Below are 18536 nucleotides of genomic sequence, written 5' to 3'. Positions count from 1 at the left end.
CTTTACTATTAAATCTTTTAATTTTAAATAAATAAACCCTATTTAGAGAGGTTGAGATTAGAATGTTATTAAATTCTCAAACTTTGTATCATTTAAATTTTAGGGTACAATTTCGTAATAATTTTGTAATTTCATTTCTCTTATTCCTGTAATTTCGTCGTAGGCAAAAGATCGTTTTTTTTTTAAAAAAAAATTCCGTCAACCATCAAGGTTGCTCTTTTCCTAAACCCTACTTCAGTTCAGTCACCCCCATATTACCATTGGTACCCACTGCCTTCCCCGCGCTGTTCGTTCCTGCCGCCGCCTCACCGGTCACTGCCGCAGCACTCTCCGCCTTCCAACGAAATTGTTGTGACCTCTCCTTTTCTAATTCTCTCGCCCCTCCGACCAATCTAAGTTAATTATCTTTGGTTTTTTCTTCTCAGAAACACAGTGGTTCAGCCCCTAACCACTTCCGTTTGTGAGATCGCTCTGCATCAGCTCATTTTTCAGGTCCCAATGCTTTATTTTTTGCGTTTATATATATTTTTGTTTTGCTCGGTTTTGTTGGTTTATACGCTTCACAGAAGAAAATCAATGGTTGATTTGTTGTTCAACCCACGTTCCACTAGTCTTAATGAAAGCTTAAAACTCAGAATCTTTGCCTCACAAGTTAGAAGAAGAAAAGGGAATTAAATCAATTAATGAATGGGGAACAAATTGCCTAGCATTCTTATCCGAATCAATAAACAAAGAGAAAAGAAAGATGTATATGGTTTGGTATGAAAATCTTGTTGAAAGATAACTGTATTTGAAAAAGTTGAAACAATCGTGATCAATTGAAATGAACAACAAAATACAAGGGAAACAAGATAGAAAACTAACTTTGAGTTTGAGTTTAATTGAAGGAATTGAGACACAGGGAGCTGCTGTTGGGAACGGTTTTGTTGTTGTTGTTTGTTTATTTGTTTTTTTTTTTTTCCTGTTTCCTTCCTGTTTACAATCTTGGAAAATCCAATTTTTTTTCCTCATTTGCAACCAGGGGTTCCAAACAAGGCAAGGGACCAAAGATGAGCTTAAAGCATTTACTCCTGCGTCAAACACGGAAGAATTTTTCAAAAATCAATGGCAACTTACTGGATCGGCAATCACCTAACATAAATGCCACTCACATATTCATCACAAAACCCTCGTTTTCTTTGCTTGATTCACACCGTGGTTATTATTCATCACTTGCTGCTAGAAATTTTGAGCTCAGCAAATTGAATTCACTTTTCAGTAGGTGCATTCACTTCACTGTAACCAAGTTGAGTAATGCAGCAATTGAGCCAAAACCTGAATCTGCAGAAGTTGAGGATGATGATGGATCAATGAACGAGTTCTTATCCAGATTTGTTTGGATAATGCGCGAGAAGATTTCTGAAGAATTTCCGGATTACGATAAGCAAACAGTTAATGCAATGCTTTTGATGATAGTGGAAAAAGTAGTATCTGAAATGGAAAAGGGTAGGTTTGAGCAGACGCTAAAGGCTTCAACTGATAATCCAGATTGGGACCTAAGTGAGGATTTGTGGAAGACGGTAACTGAAGTTAGCAACATGGTTTTGGATGATATGAAGAAGGCTACAAAGAAGGAGAAAATGAAGGGTTTTCTCCTGTCCAGGGAAGTTCAGGAAATGTGTAGGTTTGCTGGGGAAGTTGGTATTCGAGGGGATATGCTGAGGGAATTTAGGTTCAAATGGGCCCGTGAGAAAATGGAGGAAAGTGAGTTTTACGAGAGTCTGGAGCAGCTCAGAAAAGAGGCACGTACCCAGGAAGAAAACAAGGATTCTGCAAGTGGTGCAGAGGCTGCATCTGAGGTGAAATCCGAGGCTGTTTCTCTTCCCAAAAGGCGAGGGAAGTTAAAGTACAAGATTTATGGTCTTGATTTATCTGATCCTAAGTGGAGTGAATTAGCAGACAAATTACATGTGGCAGAGAAGCTGATATTGCCGCAGGAACCAAAGCCAATTTCTGGGATGTGCAAACTGGTCACAGAGAAAATTCTTTTGTTAAATGAGAACGACGACCCATCTCCATTATTGGCTGAATGGAAAGAGCTTCTTCAACCCACTAGGATTGACTGGATTACCTTACTTGATAGGTTGAATGAGAAGAATAGATTCTTATACTTCAAGGTAAAACAGCATCTTTTATTTCCCACTCTTGCCTTGCGTTATAGTACAATTTTGATTGTTTGTTTCAAAATTCACTCAGTTACCCTATATATATACTTGTTGCACACATTAAATAGACTTGTGTTGTCAATGCAAACCATGTAGAATCCTATCAAGATATATCTTGCAGATCAACATTTTTAATTTCAGAAACAAATAATTTTTACTTGTGTAACGATCTAGTATATGTGCTTAACAATCAATTATTGGAGTAGAAGCTGCTGTTTTCCACGGAGGATTGGTATAAACGAAGGAGAAGATTGTTGTCGTTTTTTTTCTTTTTCCACTTACCTTATGTTGTTTTTCTTAATTGTTATTGCTTAATGTTTATGTGTCCTGAACAGAGGAGAGGAAATTTCATTTATCCATTGTATTAATAGTTAGAATTGGTGCTTGCTTTATGAGATCTTGGTTGCTTTTGTTTGGATTGTCATATATTTGGCGTGAAGTTGGCCTCTGCTCTTTTGATGGTGTTATGCAATGGGTGTGTGTATCAATGAAACTTTTCTACTGCATATTATAAAGAACGATTTAATGTTAGCAATAAGACCCTAATTCAAACTTGTTGCTTATTATGAATGAAGGTAGCAGAACTTCTTTTGAGTGAAGAGTCTTTCCAGACCAACATCCGTGACTACTCTAAGCTTATTGAGGTCTATGCTAAAGAGAATCGCCTAGAGGATGCTGAGAGGATTCTTGTCAAGATGAATGAGAAGGGCATTGCACCGGACATATTGACAACCATATATTTGATTCATATGTATAGCAAGGCAGGCAATCTTGATAGTGCGAAGAAAGCTTTTGATTCCTTGAGGAGTCACGGCTTCCAACCAGATGAGAAGGTATATAATTCCATGATAATGGCATATGTAAATGCTGGACAACCCAAGTTGGGGGAGTCACTGATGAGAGATATGGAAGCAAGGGACATCAAACCCAGCCAGGACATTTACATGGCATTACTTAGATCATTTTCCCAATGTGGTTATGTTAGTGGCGCTGGAAGAATTGCTGCTACTATGCAGTTTGCTGGCATCTCTCCAAATTTGGAATCATGTACATTGCTCGTCGAGGCATATGGGCAAGCTGGCGATCCTGATAAGGCAAGGAACAATTTTGACTACATGATAAAACTTGGGCACGCACCTGATGACAGGTGCACTGCAAGTATGATTGCAGCCTATGAAAAGAAGAATCTGTTGGACAAGGCTTTGGATCTTTTACTACAACTTGAAAAGGATGGCTTTGAGCCTGGGCTTGCAACTTATGCTGTTCTTGTAGATTGGTTGGGTAAGTTGCAGCTGGTTGAAGAAGCCGAGCAGGTATTAGCCAAGATTGGCGCACAGGGTCACTATCTCCCCATTAAGGTTCGTATTAGCCTATGTGATATGTACTCAAGAGCTGGGATTGAGAAAAAGGCGCTGCAAGCTCTGAAGATCTTGGAAGCTAAAAAGCAGGAGTTGGGACATGATGATTTTGAAAGGATCATAAATGGACTTGTAGCAGGTGGCTTTTTGCAGGATGCTAAAAGGATGGAGGGTGTTATGGAGGCCCAGGGTTTTATTGCTTCCCAACCTCTTCAAATGGCTCTGAGGACTTCTCAAGCTCTTCGTGGCAAAAGACTACCTTGAGATGATTTTTTGATAGTTCATAAATTTATCGACAATTCATTGCTGCTGGCGGAAATGTGAATATTTTACCATCAACTTGAATTCTGTGCAAAGCTAGTGGCTAGAAAGATTTTGTAGGATGGTATGGGATCTCTATGGAAATAATTGGCATCTCAGCATTGCTTTGTGAGGAATTGTTATTTCCCCCAACTGATTATAGGTTAAACCCCTCTCTAGTTTTCTTTAACCATGCTATATTCTTGGTTGCATATACCTTACGAGTAGTATTTTTCATGAAGTTAATAAGATAAGAATACATGGAAAAAAAACTATTATTCATTGACCACTAAATAAGGACCTGGAGGGAACGGATTTAATCCAGTCACCTACCTCTTGCGAGTTTCCTGGCTAACCAATATTTTAGGGTCGTGTGCATACTCACATATATATAAAAATAAAATAAAATAAAATATAAAGATTTCACACTATGCTTTGACTTCTTTTAAATCTTTTTCCTTCTTTTGCTTTTACATGGTATCCATTGTCGGGCTGTCTCTCAATAAAGAGTGTTTCTGTTGCATGAATTGTGTATTTTCTGATTCTTAGATTTGAGTTTTAATAATATTCTCCTTTTATATAGTTGTTTAGTTGCTCAAGTTCCCCATTTTGCTGCTTTACAACTGCTCTGGCAACATCTACAATAGAAATCATGCCAACTAGTTTTCCATCTATCACAGGAATATGTCTTATGTGATTCTCTGCAAATGCCAAAAACTTCAACTGGATTATTCTCCTCTTGGATGATCGTTGATGCAGCTGAAGAAGGAGCTGACTTCCCTTTTTGTAATGGTAATTTCAGAATCTAAATTAAACTACATTTAGTATTTACCTGTCATAAGCTGCATTGCTTTAAGGATGTTCGTGTCCGACGTTATGGTTACTAGTTTGTCCTGTTGATGGAAAAATAAAAATGTATGCTTGAGAACTGTTGTTTGTAAACTGGTTTTGTAGCCAAGGGAAGACAGAAAATAACCTCATGAGTCATTATTTCTCCAACTTTTGTGTATATGGGAGATCTCCCATCTGCTATTATTTTCTTCAGGTAGTCTGCTTAGGATCATCAGAAATCAGCAGTCACCAAGTTGATGATATTCATGGAATAGAGCTCAAAGGAGAACCTACTTTCTTCCTTTTCCTTCCCCGAAAAACTACCCTTGGATCTTTAGGTTTCAAAATGCTACGTACTTACCCCACTTTAATTTTAAGGTTTGAGTTCATTTTCAATTTATCTGTAGGTTTAATGTTACAATTTTACCCTTAAATTTGAGTTTTGTTTCTATTTGATCCTTAGGTTGGATTATTTAAACTTACATTGATTTCTCACTTAATACTTGCCTTAAGTTTTTAGTGTTAATGTTTGTTTATTAATTTATAAGAACTATCAATTTAATTATATCTTATCAAATCAACAGTGAGGTCTAGGAATTTATAACCTTACTCCTTACTATTTTACACCTTACTCCAAACACCTAACATTTTGAAATCCTAGGACCAAACAATTTTTTTTTCAAATTTAAGAAAGTAATAATACATTGAAATAAGTTTGAGAGGAAAAAAACAATTATTATCCATCAGGGTAGCCTTTAGGTTTACCTCGTTCTGTAACAATCCCAGCTATGTTTTCTCCTTCAGACTTCATCACCACCAAAGATCCAATGTTATGTCTAGCCATCTGCAACAAAGAAGAAGTCCTCATTCTTCCAAGGAAAAAACATTCCTGCTTTTGAAAATGGCAAAAACCAAACAAAACTCCCTACATTTTGCACAGCGTCAATTGCAGTATCCTCTGCCCTACAGGATATCCAGGAGGAGCCAATACCTCCTTCTCCCTTTTTCGAAACGATCTCTCTGACAGTAATATTCTCCAAACTTTTCAGTGAGGAAGATGAACCACCTTCTAGTTCCAATCCTTCCAAGATATTTTTCACTTTACTCATCTCTCTTCTATACGAATGTTGCATGACCGTGATCTTCTTTAACGTCTCTTGCCATGATCGTACTGCTCTCATGACCCCCTGCATTTTAGATCTGTTCATCAAAAGTTTGAAAGGAAATCATTAGTTAATTTGAATAAATTTTCATTTGGTCGTTTCTATTACAATTGAAAAACTTTGTGAAGATTAGTACGATAATTGACCTAGGATCTGGATTGGACTGTGATAGGAAGCTCTGTTTGAAGATGAACGCACGAACATTTTGAAATAGGATAAACAAGAATAACTTGTAATTATCGTTCATCTCATTATGAAACTAATTTGATTAGTGCACACTATTCTTTGCTTTACAAGAATGTCTTTGCAATCATTATTGATCCTAATTGATTTCATCAAGAAACTACTTTTCAATTAACATTGCGATTAGTAAACATATTCTTTGCTTCAATTATCAAAATGAAGAACAGGAAAAAAATATTACATGTGGCTTGGGATATAGCGTCCACCGATATTGATCCTTGGGTTGATTTTGGGTGGAGTTATTGCACCCTTTTTTTTTTTTTTTTTTTGCTTTCTTCATAATGTTTTCATCAAAAAACGCTATTTGGAATGGGTAAGAGGTATGAATGCTTAATACATAAAAGCATAAAAGCCTAAAAATGTATTGATTCTGATTTTAATTTTCTAACAAAGAAACATGAGAGATAAATATGTATATAAAAAAAGTGAATGAATTATAAACAGTAAAAAAATAGAAGCAATAGTATATGTTACTTGTAATTTAAAATTATGTTTTAAAATAAAAAAATTATTAGTATTTTCATTTTTAAAAACAATATTATTACTAAAAAAATCTTAAAAGATACCAAATGTTTAGAATTATATTTTCTCAAATGTGGAATATATTCTTGTGCCATCTAAACTTAAAGAGTCATGTTTTCTTTTGCATTTCCAAAACTTTCTTCCGATCTTCTCTATCCAAACCAAATCCCCCTTTTCTTTTAGGCACAAAAGCCTTTGCTTCTCTATGTACATCTTAAGTCTTAAGCCAATTCATTTTGATTTTACCACAAAAAGTGTAATGCCTCCAAGGAAAAGGGGATTCCTTCTTCTTTACTTGGTAGGGGGGTAAAGAAAGAAAGTAGACTTACGGATGGTAAGGTTTTTGGAGCAATGCCTTGTCGAGATCCAGCACGAACCAAAACGAAAGTCTTCAGTCTGGTTAGAAAATGCGGACAAATTTTCCTCGTCTCGTTGTCATCCCTACGCAATTGAAAATCAAAGGTAAATGCAACTGTAAACTTTAGGATTGAATATGATGTTTTCGCTCATTTAAGAAGGAAATATCTTATTTGAGAAGGCAAAACCATCCATCCTATATTCCTTTTTGAACAGAAAGGTAAAAGAAAGCTAAAGAAGGAAGTTCTGAAGGAAAAGCTAGTGCAAAAGTTGGCATGTTTCCAAAGTATCCAATGCCAAATTATATATTGCTTTGGATAGGATAACTTCATTGATAAACCCCAGCATTCCTTTATTGTCTGTTATGTCACTTTCACAATTGCGCATTCTACTTCCTTGGCAATCGTTAAAAGCTTCTTCTCGTTCTGCAAATGAGTCGCCAGAACGGAGTTTTGGGCCTACAGATGAATCCGAAGGTTCTGCTTCTGCAGCCGATACTGTGCCGAATATTCGACACCAACCAGATCAGTCTCCTGAGACAAAACCAGAAGAACCTCCTCTAGCAACAGCTCAGGCAGCTGAAAGAAGTGAAACTATGCCGCCTTCAAAATCTCACAAGGCAGGCAAAGTTCATTCTCAGCCATCAACAACTCGAGCCAAAAACCGGTCTCGAGCAGCTTCCAAGCCTTCATCATCATCGAAAGCAATTCCTCAATTTTCAGTTGCTTCCGACAAGCCTTCAACATCAGGCAAGGGATCCCAGTCTCAGGATAGTTCAAAGCCGTCATCACCAGCAGGCAAAGTTTTCTCCCCTTCAAAGGATGCTTCTTCAAAGCCTTCATCGCCTGCAACAGTTGCAGCTACACCTCCTCGGATTGCTTCAAAGGCGTCGTCTTCATCATCTCAAACATCCAATAAAAAGCATCCAAATTCAAAACCAACTTCACAATTAAAAGTTAAAGCTGATTCTCAGCCTTCATCGTCTTCAAGGTCAGCACTTCCATCTCGAGATCCGTCTCTGCCGGCACAGTCGCTATCTCAAGAAGATTCTCGACAACAATCATCGGAAAAAACCTCTCGGGTTCAGTCTCCATCTAATTTGTCCAGAAAACCCACTACACAATCAACATCAAAACAACCTGTTGAGTCTCCTGCAACCATTCGAATTCAAAGCCATCCAAATTCAAAACAGCCATCACAATCAAGATTTAAAGCTGATTCTCACCCTTCACCGTCTTCAAGATCAACATTTCCATCTCAAGATTTTTCTACGCCACCACGGTCGCCATCTCATGAAATTTCCCGACAACAACCATCGGTTAAAACCTCTCGGGTTCAATCTCCATCTCATTCGTCCAGAAAATCTACTGCACAATCAACAACACAACAGCCTACTGAATCTCCTGCAACCATTGGAATTCAACACCATCCAAATTTAAAACCATCATTATCGCAATCAAGATTTAAAGCTGATTCTCAGCCTTCATCATCTTCTAAGTTAAAATTTCCATCTCAAGATTCTTCTATGCCGCCACGGTCGCCATCTCAAGAAAATTCTCTACAACCACCATCAGAAAAAACCTTCCGGGTTCAGTCTCCATCTCATTTGTCTAGAAAACCTACTGCACAATCAACCTCACAACAGCCTATTGAACCTACTGCATCCATTGGAGACCAAACAACAGATAGAATCCTTTCCGATCCCGCAAATCCATCCCCAAAAGCTATACCTACAAGTGGAGAAAGTCAGATACAAGCCGAATCAAAGAAGTCCCCGAAACCAAACGTGAAACCAGTGGAATTGGAAGAATCAAAAACTCAGCATGAAACCAAGGAAGAGCTGACATCCAAGAACGAAAATAAGGAAGAGCTTGCTTCTAAGAACACTTCCAATCCTCATTCGTACAAGGACTCTTCTGAAAACCCCACACAATCTGATCAAGCCATAGAAAAGGGCTTAGATTCCTCTCTAGAATCACAAACAGAGTCAAAAGAAACTAAGGAAGATGGGGCAAAGACAACCAATGCATTTCAAACCAAAGCATCTAGAAGCACATTAATCACATCTTCCAAAAGTCGTTCATCATTTGAACCAGAAAATAACACACAACAAGACGAATCCATGGAAGACCTATCCAAAGCTTTTAACAAACTAAACATCAAATATTCAGATGAAGAAAATCCAAAGAGTCTCACAACAATGATCGGCGATAACAAAGGAACATCAATGCACTTACTCTCCGACGAAGCCAAAAGCGAAAGCTCAATCCACGTCAACCATCATTACAAAAGTAATCCAGATCAAAGCCCTGAAAGTTCCACAGACATCAAAGAAAATTCAAACAACGAAACAGCGAAAGATTCAACAACAGAAGAGAATCCAGATCCACCACCCCTGGAATTATACATCAACCTCAATGTACAAGGTATCAACAACTCAATCACGTTCAACACCTCATTTACCGAAAATAATCCAGGAATCAAGTTGAAATTCCCAGGAGAACCAACAAATTGTCAAGATGAATTAGAGTCTGATCATCATACTAGAAAATCAAAATACATAGCGACACCTGCCGAGAAGGTTACGTATGACCCCAGAATAAGACGAAGATGCCTGGAAGGGCTTTTAATGGAGTCAAGTGATTCTGAGGACGAGAATCCAGGAAAGCTCCAACCCCATGGCTGCCGCTACAGTGGTAGTAGCAAAGGAAAAGAGGTTGAAACTCTGTATTAATAACAATGGAGAAATATCCAAATACAGAAAAGAAATTTGAGAAGGTTTGTGTATATGAAGAATTTGGAAGTTGGGAGCGATAAATGTTCAAATTTGATGGACATTTGATTGTAAATTGTAATAAGAACTGAAATTTTCCATGCAAATCAGCTTCAAGTTTACAAATATTTGACGAACCCGCCATCAATGTTTTCAAATTTAAATTAACTTTCATTTTTCAATTTAACTTTCAATAAATCTTAAATTAGTTTATACTATATTTGCTTATATATTTTTGTTGATTTTGTCGTGATTAATTAATCAATTTCAATAAAAAAAAATATTGAATTTCAATAAAAAAAAAAATATTGTTGTGATACTAAATTTAAGATTTAGTAAAAGTACACCCAGTTAAATATTTAAAAATACAATGGTTAATATTTAGATCGACTCCAAAATGATATTTTAATCAATTTTCAAACTTATAAGACGGAATGAAAACTAAACCCAAAAAGATTTTTCCACTTGTTAGAAAAATTAAGGTGATTTAATCGTTAATGTTTTTTAAATTTTTAGTAGTGAAATAAAAAGGGGTATTTGAAACTCAAGGGTAAAAATAAAATTTCTAAGGCTTAGAGACTTAGGTAGAGAAAAAGCGTCTAAGACTTCTAGACAATAACAAACATAAAATTATATTCCGACAAAATATAATGGAAACAAGAATAATTATAATTAGTAGCAATTTTAGAATAATTATTAAGTATGTAGGAATATTTTTAAAAAATTATAAATATAACAAAGTGATATATTTCTATTAACATTTCTATCCATTTTCACAGATTTTGTTATATTTGCATTTTTTAAAAACATTGTTATATATTTAATTATTTTGAATCAAACGACTATATTCACAACTATCTCATCAATGGGCTTGAATTGGCGAAGAAAACAGACCCAATTGACACAAACCCAACTGTTAAGACCCAATTGACACGAGCCTAAATGGTGAGGCTCATGAATTAGCATTGCAAGCAAGCCCTTGCATTCTTTCAAACTTTGAAGAAAAAGATAATGTAAAATATGAACATTATGTTTTTATTTAAAATTTGTAATAAATAAGAAAATTTACATTTGAAGAATGTGATTTCTCACAAAAAAAAAAAAAAAAAAGGTTATAATTTAATAACAAATAAAATTGAAGTAGGTAGAATGACACTCTTCTTCAAAGAAGTGTTTTTGAAGAATGGCCAACTAAGATTATAAGAATTTGAAGAGTTGAAATTTCACTCCTTATTTTTTTAATAGTATCATTCAACAAATTCATTTTAAAATTCAGAAACAAATGGAAAAAATAGTTGAAAAGAAAGATTTGTTACTTAATAATCCCTTTTCAAATCCTAATTACAAATATAAACCAATTTCATTTCTTTTAATTAAATAAAATCTATATTACATTCTTTCTTTCTTCTAGCATCTAACATTATTAATTAATGCAAAACAACACATAGTATTAATAGAGTAATCTTCCACGTGTCTTTCTCAATAATCCATGTGTTACGAACCCTAGCCAGATGACCTAATCCGACTAAATGAAAAGAATCAAATGATCTCATTACAACTTTAGCATGTCACTCATAAATTATCACCTTAACAAGTCAAAATCTATTAATGATATCGAGTACAATCTAACAATGTGGTAGAATAATTCACCGAACATATTATGAAACCTATTCATATTAGATGACATAAGCCAAACTCATGCATGCACAAACGTACTTAATCAATAATAACTACAAAAAATAACTATTATATAAAATAACGGAAAAATATATACATTTAGTTATGTTTGATCTTAAAATTTTGTGGCTAAATAAAAACGAAACCCAAAGGTATAGTAATATATTTTTATTAGAGGTCTTAAACGATAAAATATTTATATTGTATATATTAATTTCGAAAATAAACATTTTTTAAAAATAGCAAAATAAATTAAAATTTTGGATTGTAAATATTTTGTAAAATTTGCTACTTTTGAAAATAGAAAAATTCACAGTTATACAATAAAAAATACAAAAAAAGAAAGTTTCGTCAATAAGTGATTAATGTCTTGTGCCTCCGTCAACACGCGATTAATGCTCTATCAACATACAATTAATTGACACCAAGAAAATGAAAGAAATGACAAAGAACTGTTTGAAAAATAGTCGACTTGATGCTTTCTCAATTTTATGAAAGGGACGGGAAATATTTTGGTATTTGGTTATATTTATAAAATAATGAAAATGAAAGATAATTAGAGTATGAAAAGAAGAAAAAGAAAAGTCAATGAGAAATTAAACGAATAACAGAAGCAGGTATGGAATGGCATTACCTTCCATATAATACTAATCCTCGAGGAAACCGTGTACGTCACATTCTTAATCACCCTTTTTACCTTTCTACCCTTAAATATCAATCAATTTTTCCTCCAAATCCCACAAACTCACTCTTCCTTTTCCTTCTCCCTCTCCGTTTTTCAATTTCACTCCGCCGCCGCCGTCGCTTCAATGAACAGCAACTCTCTCTTCAAATTTCCTCCTCAACGCGTTCAATATTTCAAAATTTTCTTATAAAACTCACTCCAATTATTCCTCACCCCATCCATCTCATCATTTAATTATATTCCTTAAACAAAAATGTCTCGTCCGAGTTTTTTACTTGCTATTAGTGTTATTGCGGCGGTCTTAGTGGCAGAGGTTACGGCAGCGGCGGTAACTACGGCGGTTTTGATAACCGTGGATCAATCTGGGAAGGGGAACTTTACGAAGATTCAACAGGCGATTGATGCAGTGCCGATAAATAACAAGGAGGAAGTGTTTATTTCGGTGAAGGCGGGGATTTATAGAGAGAAGGTGGTGGTTCCGGCGAATAAACCGTTCATTACTATAAGTGGAAGAAGAGCGGTGGATACGATCATCAGTTGGAATGATAGCAAGAATACTTATAATTCTGCAACTCTTGCAGTTTTGGCCTCTGATTTCGTTGGACGATATCTCACAATTCAGGTTTCTAATTTCTACAAGAGAAAAACATATAATATTCATCTTCGAATCTATTTCGGTTATCTTAATACATGAAAACAATAAATAATAAGAACAACGACATTATTGTGTTTCTAAATTTTGAAAATCTTACCATTTTTGCGGGTGAGAGTTTTGAGCTTTTGTGTTGGTTTTGGTTGTTTTTGAAATTTACGTTTACATTTTTTTATTTAAGAAAAACAAGGGGGAGATAGTTTTTAATTTAAATGAATTATAACTAAAATTATTATTATTATTTCTAAGTCTTTCATTACCATTAAATTTAACTTTTCACCCTCGTAAATAATTTTAATTACTTTGTTGAAATATAAGGTCATACACTCAAGATAAGTATGGATAAAAAAAAATGAAAATAAAATATTTAACTTTTTAAACTTAGAAACAAAATCAACTTTTCAAAATCCAACAATAAAAAAATATCATATTTTGAAATTTAAGAATAAAAATAAAAATAAAAATGTAATTAAAAACTTTTATGGTTTGACATCACCAGCATCCAGTAATTTACTATAAACTCAATAAATTATGAATTTGCTTTCCTCTATATATATATAAATTACAACAATTCTAACATTTTTCTAAACTTATACAACACTTTTTTTTTTTAGTTTCTAACAACCAAAGTAATGTTCTGATTAACATATATACATAACTATTAATAAAAACAAAAGAAATAAACATAAACATAAGATTTTAAGATTTTATTTATTGGGTATAATTAAGAGAAAAGTTTGATTAACTTATTATTTAATTTAATTGATTGGTGGGTTGAAGAATGGATACGGGCCGGGTGCACAAGCAGTGGCCTTACGAGTATCTGGAGATAGAGTATCATTTACAGCATGTAGATTTTTAGGCCATCAAGACACTCTCCTAGATGACATTGGTCGTCATTACTACAAAAGTTGTTACATCCAAGGAGCCACCGATTTCATATGTGGAAACGCAGCTTCATTGTTCGAGGTTAGTTCGAATTTACGTTTAAGTCAAATCAATACATAATTTTATGTACATATGTTAAAATGGGCCTATTGGGCTTTTGTAGAATTGCCACCTACGGTCAGTTTCGGAGGACGTCGGGACAATCACAGCCCAACGGAGAGAATCACCATCGGAGAATACAGGGTTCGTATTCATGGGGTGTAAGATCACGGGAATAAACTCGGCGGTTTTAGGAAGGCCGTGGGGAGCATTCTCTAGAGTCGTGTTTGGATTCACTTTCATGTCGGACGTTATTCTCCCGGAGGGTTGGGATAATTGGCAAGACCCATCCAAACAAAGGTTTTACTTATTTTATTAATTAAGTAAAACTATTTTATACTTTTCTAAATCACAACTTAAGCTAATTGAATTATATTTTGGCAGTACGGTTTACTATGGGCAATACAAATGTTATGGAAAAGGAGCAAATACTTCGAGAAGGGTATCGTGGTCATTTACTAACATGACTGCCCAAGATGCTGCACCATTTTTCACTAAATCCTTCATTGGTGCTGCTGATTGGCTCAGGCCGGTGCCGAATCGTTTCAAGAGAGCCTTCTCTTCACATCCCTAATTACCATATAATTGCAAACATTCTTTATTATTTTCCTCTTATGTATCTAAACACTAATAAATCTGTTCATAATATTAATTATATTTCACGATTCTTTGATGTACATTTACTCAAACATAAAGTTTGGTTTATTTTCGATTCATTCGTATTTGTTATTTGTCATCAAACTACAAAATTAATTAGAGTGAGAAGATGATTTTCTTGAAAGTTAATTCCTTTCGATTCTACTCGACCTAAGTAGATATATAAATTGTGTAACTCAACGACGGTCACTTTCAAAGCTTAACACAATAACACTCACCTGAAAATAGAGAAAGAATTAATGGAGAAAGAAAAAATGCAATTAGTCAGTCATTAGTTGTTTTTCTTTTATTATTTAATGAAAACATAAGCATTTTAGATATCTAATTAAAGAAGAAAACAATCATTTGAATCTACTTGTTCGATTCCACCAGAGGCAAGACTATCCACCACTCTAACTAACCACTTTTGTTCGTCTCTTACGAAACTCGGGTCCATAAACTCACTTTCTGACTTATAATTTTTTCCAATGTAGAACATCAGGATATCTCTAATATGTGAGGCTTGCCATGAGCCAAAAGCCCAGACGATTAGAGGTCACCATGAATATGGTATTCGCGGCTATAAATTAGCCTAGTGATCGATAAATATCACGAGTTTAATAAACAACTTAAAAAGAATTTGTTCAATCCATAACGATCTCCTACACATACCCATAAATTGATTCAAACATTCATGAATGTTAAAAAGATGATACGTAACAAACTTCTGAATATCTCCACAATGGTATGATATTGTTCCCCTTGGTATATCATCTCCTTATCTAACCAATGTAGGACTTTAATTTGGTCCTCCCCTCAAATAATCATCTCATCCGCCAAGCTCTATCTGAGCAACGGATAGACATGACTCTAATACCATTTGTTAGGACAAAAACCCCGAATATATCTACAATATATGATATGATATTGTTCACTTTTGGTATACACTCTCATGATTTTGCTTTTGATATCATTCTAAAAGGTCTCTCATACCAATATAAATAGTTGTCGTTACTTATATATAAGATCGTCCTCTTATCTAATCGTTGTGAAATTTTAGTTGGATCCACGTATTCTATACACACATGTTATCTATGGAAATTAATGTCTGGGTATAATGCAACCATATGATTGAAAAATTGAAAAGTTAGGAAGATATAGATAACGTATGTAATATGAAAGATTTTTTCTTACCCTATATATTGGGCAAGCAATTTGGTGTTAGTGTCATAATGCCATGCATGCGAAAGTGTGAATATATTAACACCCCTCATTCGCCAAAAATGGGTAGTGGGTGGAGATATTTGAACGGGTATTTAGTAATGTTGTCGTTTTCAATCCTTATGTGCTTGGCTCTTGTTGATAACTTTCATGGGTGGGAATAGTCATTATAAGTGTAGATTTAAAACCTATAATCATACATTTGAGATCATATATTTTTGGTTAAAGTGAAGTCTCTTTTTCCCTTTTTCTTCATTTATTTGGTTTTATTTTAGAAATAAACCAAAAATAATTACCACCTATTTGATTTAATTTTTTAAATATGTACTTTATGAGTATGAATTATTATCTTTAATAAAATTGTTCTACTTCATGAACGCATCAAATACTTTTTTTAGTGAATCATATAAAAATACATTTTTAGTGAATCATATAAATTTGTGTGTTAATTTTTCTTAAAAAATAACATGAAACTTATAGAGTAAGTTGGTCCACCCAAATATTTGAAATGTAACATTTTTATTTTTTTTAGGGTTTAATAGTTAATTTCTCCATAATTTATAAGTACATAAAATTATAAAAATAAATATATCATTATCATTTTCTTTTACCCCACTACCATATATTATGGTTGATGTAGTTCACGAACTTTCTTTAACAACCACCACAATCGTTTTTGGTTGTATGTGACTACCACCATCACTACTGAGATCAATAGTTTTCACAACTAACTTTAGTAACGATCGTTTCTAACAACTAGCTCTAACGATCTACCACTCTTGTATAACAATAAACTCAACCACAGACATATGCAAGGAGGACTAGCTCCAACAATGAATTCCATAAACAGATTAAATGCAAATTTCTAAACTTATAATTAAAGTTTTAATAATTTATCCTATATTCTCTCACAACTCATTTCCTACACTCTCTCTTGGGCTTGAAAGGTGACAGGCTGGCAAAAATTGAAAAAAGCATTAAAAGAAAGAGGGCGCCGTAAGTTTGATGCGGAACAAAACAGAATCTCACTCCCCACCTCATCGTGTCCGCCACATCATCAATCTCACCTGGACCCACCCACTTCCTACGTGGCACTCTCTTACCCCATAACACATTTTATCCCCCACGTACTCAATCGCGACAAAAACCCACGAATTCATAGCCGTACAATTCCACCCCTCTTTTCTCTTATATTTAAAAGTGAGAAATAATTTACCATATGGTTTAATAATTTTGTCACCTACTGCAACCTATATGAGTTTAATCATTATTTTTCTATATGTTAAAAAAAATGCTCAAATTAAACTTAATAAAACCCTTCACTTTGTGGTGTGTGGGACATTAATCAATTGCAACGATGCTTCCCACCCCCACCAACAAATCATTATATTTTTGCTATTCTAATACTAACAATAAACAAACAATATTTTAAACTTATTCTCTCTCTTTCTTTCTTTTTTTTTTTCTTTTTTTGGGATAAATTTGGCACAAGACCGACATTAACTTCATTACATAAAATATATATGATAAATAAATTTAAGAGATAGGAACAAATTTAAACAATTAAATAATTACCTAAAAGAAAAACAAAACAAAAAGGGCCCACAAGCGAGCACGCATTTTGAAAGACTATATAAAGGCGTAATCCTTTCAAAGAACTTCATGTAAACGACTTATTTTCGCTCAATTTTTTCCGCCAACCTAAAATTTTTCAGTATCGAAGAGAAATGGGCTCTCTAATGGGCGGATGGAATTCTCCCGTTCTCGATCCCAAATCAGGTAATAATCCAGATGAATTGTTTTTTCATTGATTTTGTGAATTATTTATCACATTATGTGTGTACTGTTTTTGTTCCGGAGGTTAGTTGAATAATCGTGTGTAATAACTTCGAAATTTCAGTCAAGTTCAAGAGAAATCGGTCACTTACGAAAGAAGAAATCGAAGCATACTGGAAATCGAAGAGGAAATTGGAGAAAGAACATCTCAGAGCGGTTTCTTTGCCGGTGGACGATCGTTATGATTGTGAAACAGTCGGATTAGACTACAAAAGGTCGAGTTCGTTTCCGCCGGCGAAGGACGACGTTGCGGTGGAAGCAAAATTTGTTGAGAACAAAATGGACAGAAAAAACCTAGAGGAATTGAAGAAAATTGGCTGGTGAACTTAAAATCGCGCATTAATTAGTTATTCGGTCGCGGATCTTAGTGCTTGAAATTTATATATATGAACGAAATAAAATAAAATAGTTATTTATCAGAGATCATGTATACTGTTGTTTAATTCTCTGTGTATTGTGCAGGTGGACGAGGAGTAATTCGGCGTTTCTGAATGAACCGCCAGTCCTCGACGGCGCTTCAAAAGCTTGCGTGTCGTTGTACGGCGTCGCCGACGTGGCGTCGTGTAAGTTGAATCACAGCAATGGAGTCGGTGCTTAGTAATTACACTGAAAGTGTGAAAAAAAGAAAAGAAAAGAAAAGAGAACTTAAGATAAGAATATATGTAAAATTAATATGAATTATAAACATGTATTATATAATATATATTTACTTAATGTAAGATTTCAGTGTTATGTTTGGTTTGTAATTTGGATTTAAATATATTATATATATATATAAACGAGATGATGAGGTTTTTAATGATGAAGAAAAGAGTTCGAATGAACTAATTATTACTAATAATTACCATTATTGCCATATTTTTTATTTAACAATTCTCGGCATTAAGCTGCTATTCATCTAATAAAATCATTATAGGTTTGAAATTTAATTATCTCTTAACCATATCTTGGATCACTTGTGAGGTCCTCATCCATTAAATATACATACGATTTTTTTTTTTTTGATGAAATAACAAAAATGTAATGATTAGTTTTCAAAACATGCACTCATGCAAGCATTAAATGAAATCAATGTTGCGTTGGTTAATAGA

The 18536-nt window shown here is 34.3% G+C and overlaps 5 protein-coding genes across 6 annotated transcripts; 4 read left to right on the top strand and 1 right to left on the bottom strand.

The window, feature by feature from the left end:
* The first annotated feature begins 88 nt into the window (after nucleotides 1-88).
* LOC101215563 lies at nucleotides 89-5193 on the top strand. 2 transcript variants are annotated; one of them, XM_031881012.1, is made up of 5 exons: nucleotides 89-492; nucleotides 1022-2156; nucleotides 2780-4025; nucleotides 4543-4654; nucleotides 4908-5193. In XM_031881012.1, the coding sequence occupies exons 2-3, from the start codon at nucleotides 1050-1052 to the stop codon at nucleotides 3824-3826; spliced, it is 2154 nt and encodes a 717-aa protein (XP_031736872.1). In that variant the 5' UTR covers nucleotides 89-492; nucleotides 1022-1049; the 3' UTR covers nucleotides 3827-4025; nucleotides 4543-4654; nucleotides 4908-5193. The 2 variants fall into 2 exon arrangements, with proteins under 2 accessions (XP_031736872.1, XP_004152774.1); XM_004152726.3 differs by having other exon boundaries at nucleotides 4543-5155.
* Nucleotides 4120-9239, bottom strand: LOC101215323 (CBS domain-containing protein CBSX3, mitochondrial). The gene is made up of 8 exons (XM_031881013.1): nucleotides 9216-9239; nucleotides 6951-7062; nucleotides 6003-6034; nucleotides 5623-5893; nucleotides 5459-5537; nucleotides 4839-4912; nucleotides 4695-4755; nucleotides 4120-4563 (listed from the first exon to the last, which is right to left on the bottom strand). The coding sequence occupies exons 4-8, from the start codon at nucleotides 5884-5886 to the stop codon at nucleotides 4421-4423; spliced, it is 621 nt and encodes a 206-aa protein (XP_031736873.1). The 5' UTR covers nucleotides 5887-5893; nucleotides 6003-6034; nucleotides 6951-7062; nucleotides 9216-9239; the 3' UTR covers nucleotides 4120-4420.
* On the top strand, nucleotides 7056-9931 carry LOC105434647 (flocculation protein FLO11). Its single transcript, XM_011651329.2, has one exon. The coding sequence runs from the start codon at nucleotides 7343-7345 to the stop codon at nucleotides 9710-9712; it is 2370 nt and encodes a 789-aa protein (XP_011649631.1). The 5' UTR covers nucleotides 7056-7342; the 3' UTR covers nucleotides 9713-9931.
* A 2237-nt stretch (nucleotides 9932-12168) lies between these two features.
* LOC101215800 (putative pectinesterase 11) lies at nucleotides 12169-14533 on the top strand. Its single transcript, XM_004152727.3, has 4 exons — nucleotides 12169-12735; nucleotides 13546-13734; nucleotides 13817-14052; nucleotides 14137-14533. Exons 1-4 carry the CDS (start codon nucleotides 12367-12369, stop codon nucleotides 14324-14326), a joined length of 984 nt encoding a protein of 327 aa, XP_004152775.1. The 5' UTR covers nucleotides 12169-12366; the 3' UTR covers nucleotides 14327-14533.
* A 2754-nt stretch (nucleotides 14534-17287) lies between these two features.
* On the top strand, nucleotides 17288-18269 carry LOC101215562. The gene is made up of 3 exons (XM_004152643.3): nucleotides 17288-17388; nucleotides 17510-17765; nucleotides 17908-18269. Exons 1-3 carry the CDS (start codon nucleotides 17337-17339, stop codon nucleotides 18041-18043), a joined length of 444 nt encoding a protein of 147 aa, XP_004152691.1. The 5' UTR covers nucleotides 17288-17336; the 3' UTR covers nucleotides 18044-18269.
* Nucleotides 18270-18536: the final 267 nt, after the last annotated feature.

The sequence above is a fragment of the Cucumis sativus genome, chromosome 2 (assembly GCF_000004075.3).
Source record: "Cucumis sativus cultivar 9930 chromosome 2, Cucumber_9930_V3, whole genome shotgun sequence".
NCBI lineage: Eukaryota > Viridiplantae > Streptophyta > Magnoliopsida > Cucurbitales > Cucurbitaceae > Cucumis > Cucumis sativus.
The sequence above is the reverse complement of the archived record's forward strand: the minus strand, read 5'-3'. Positions and strand labels throughout refer to the sequence as shown.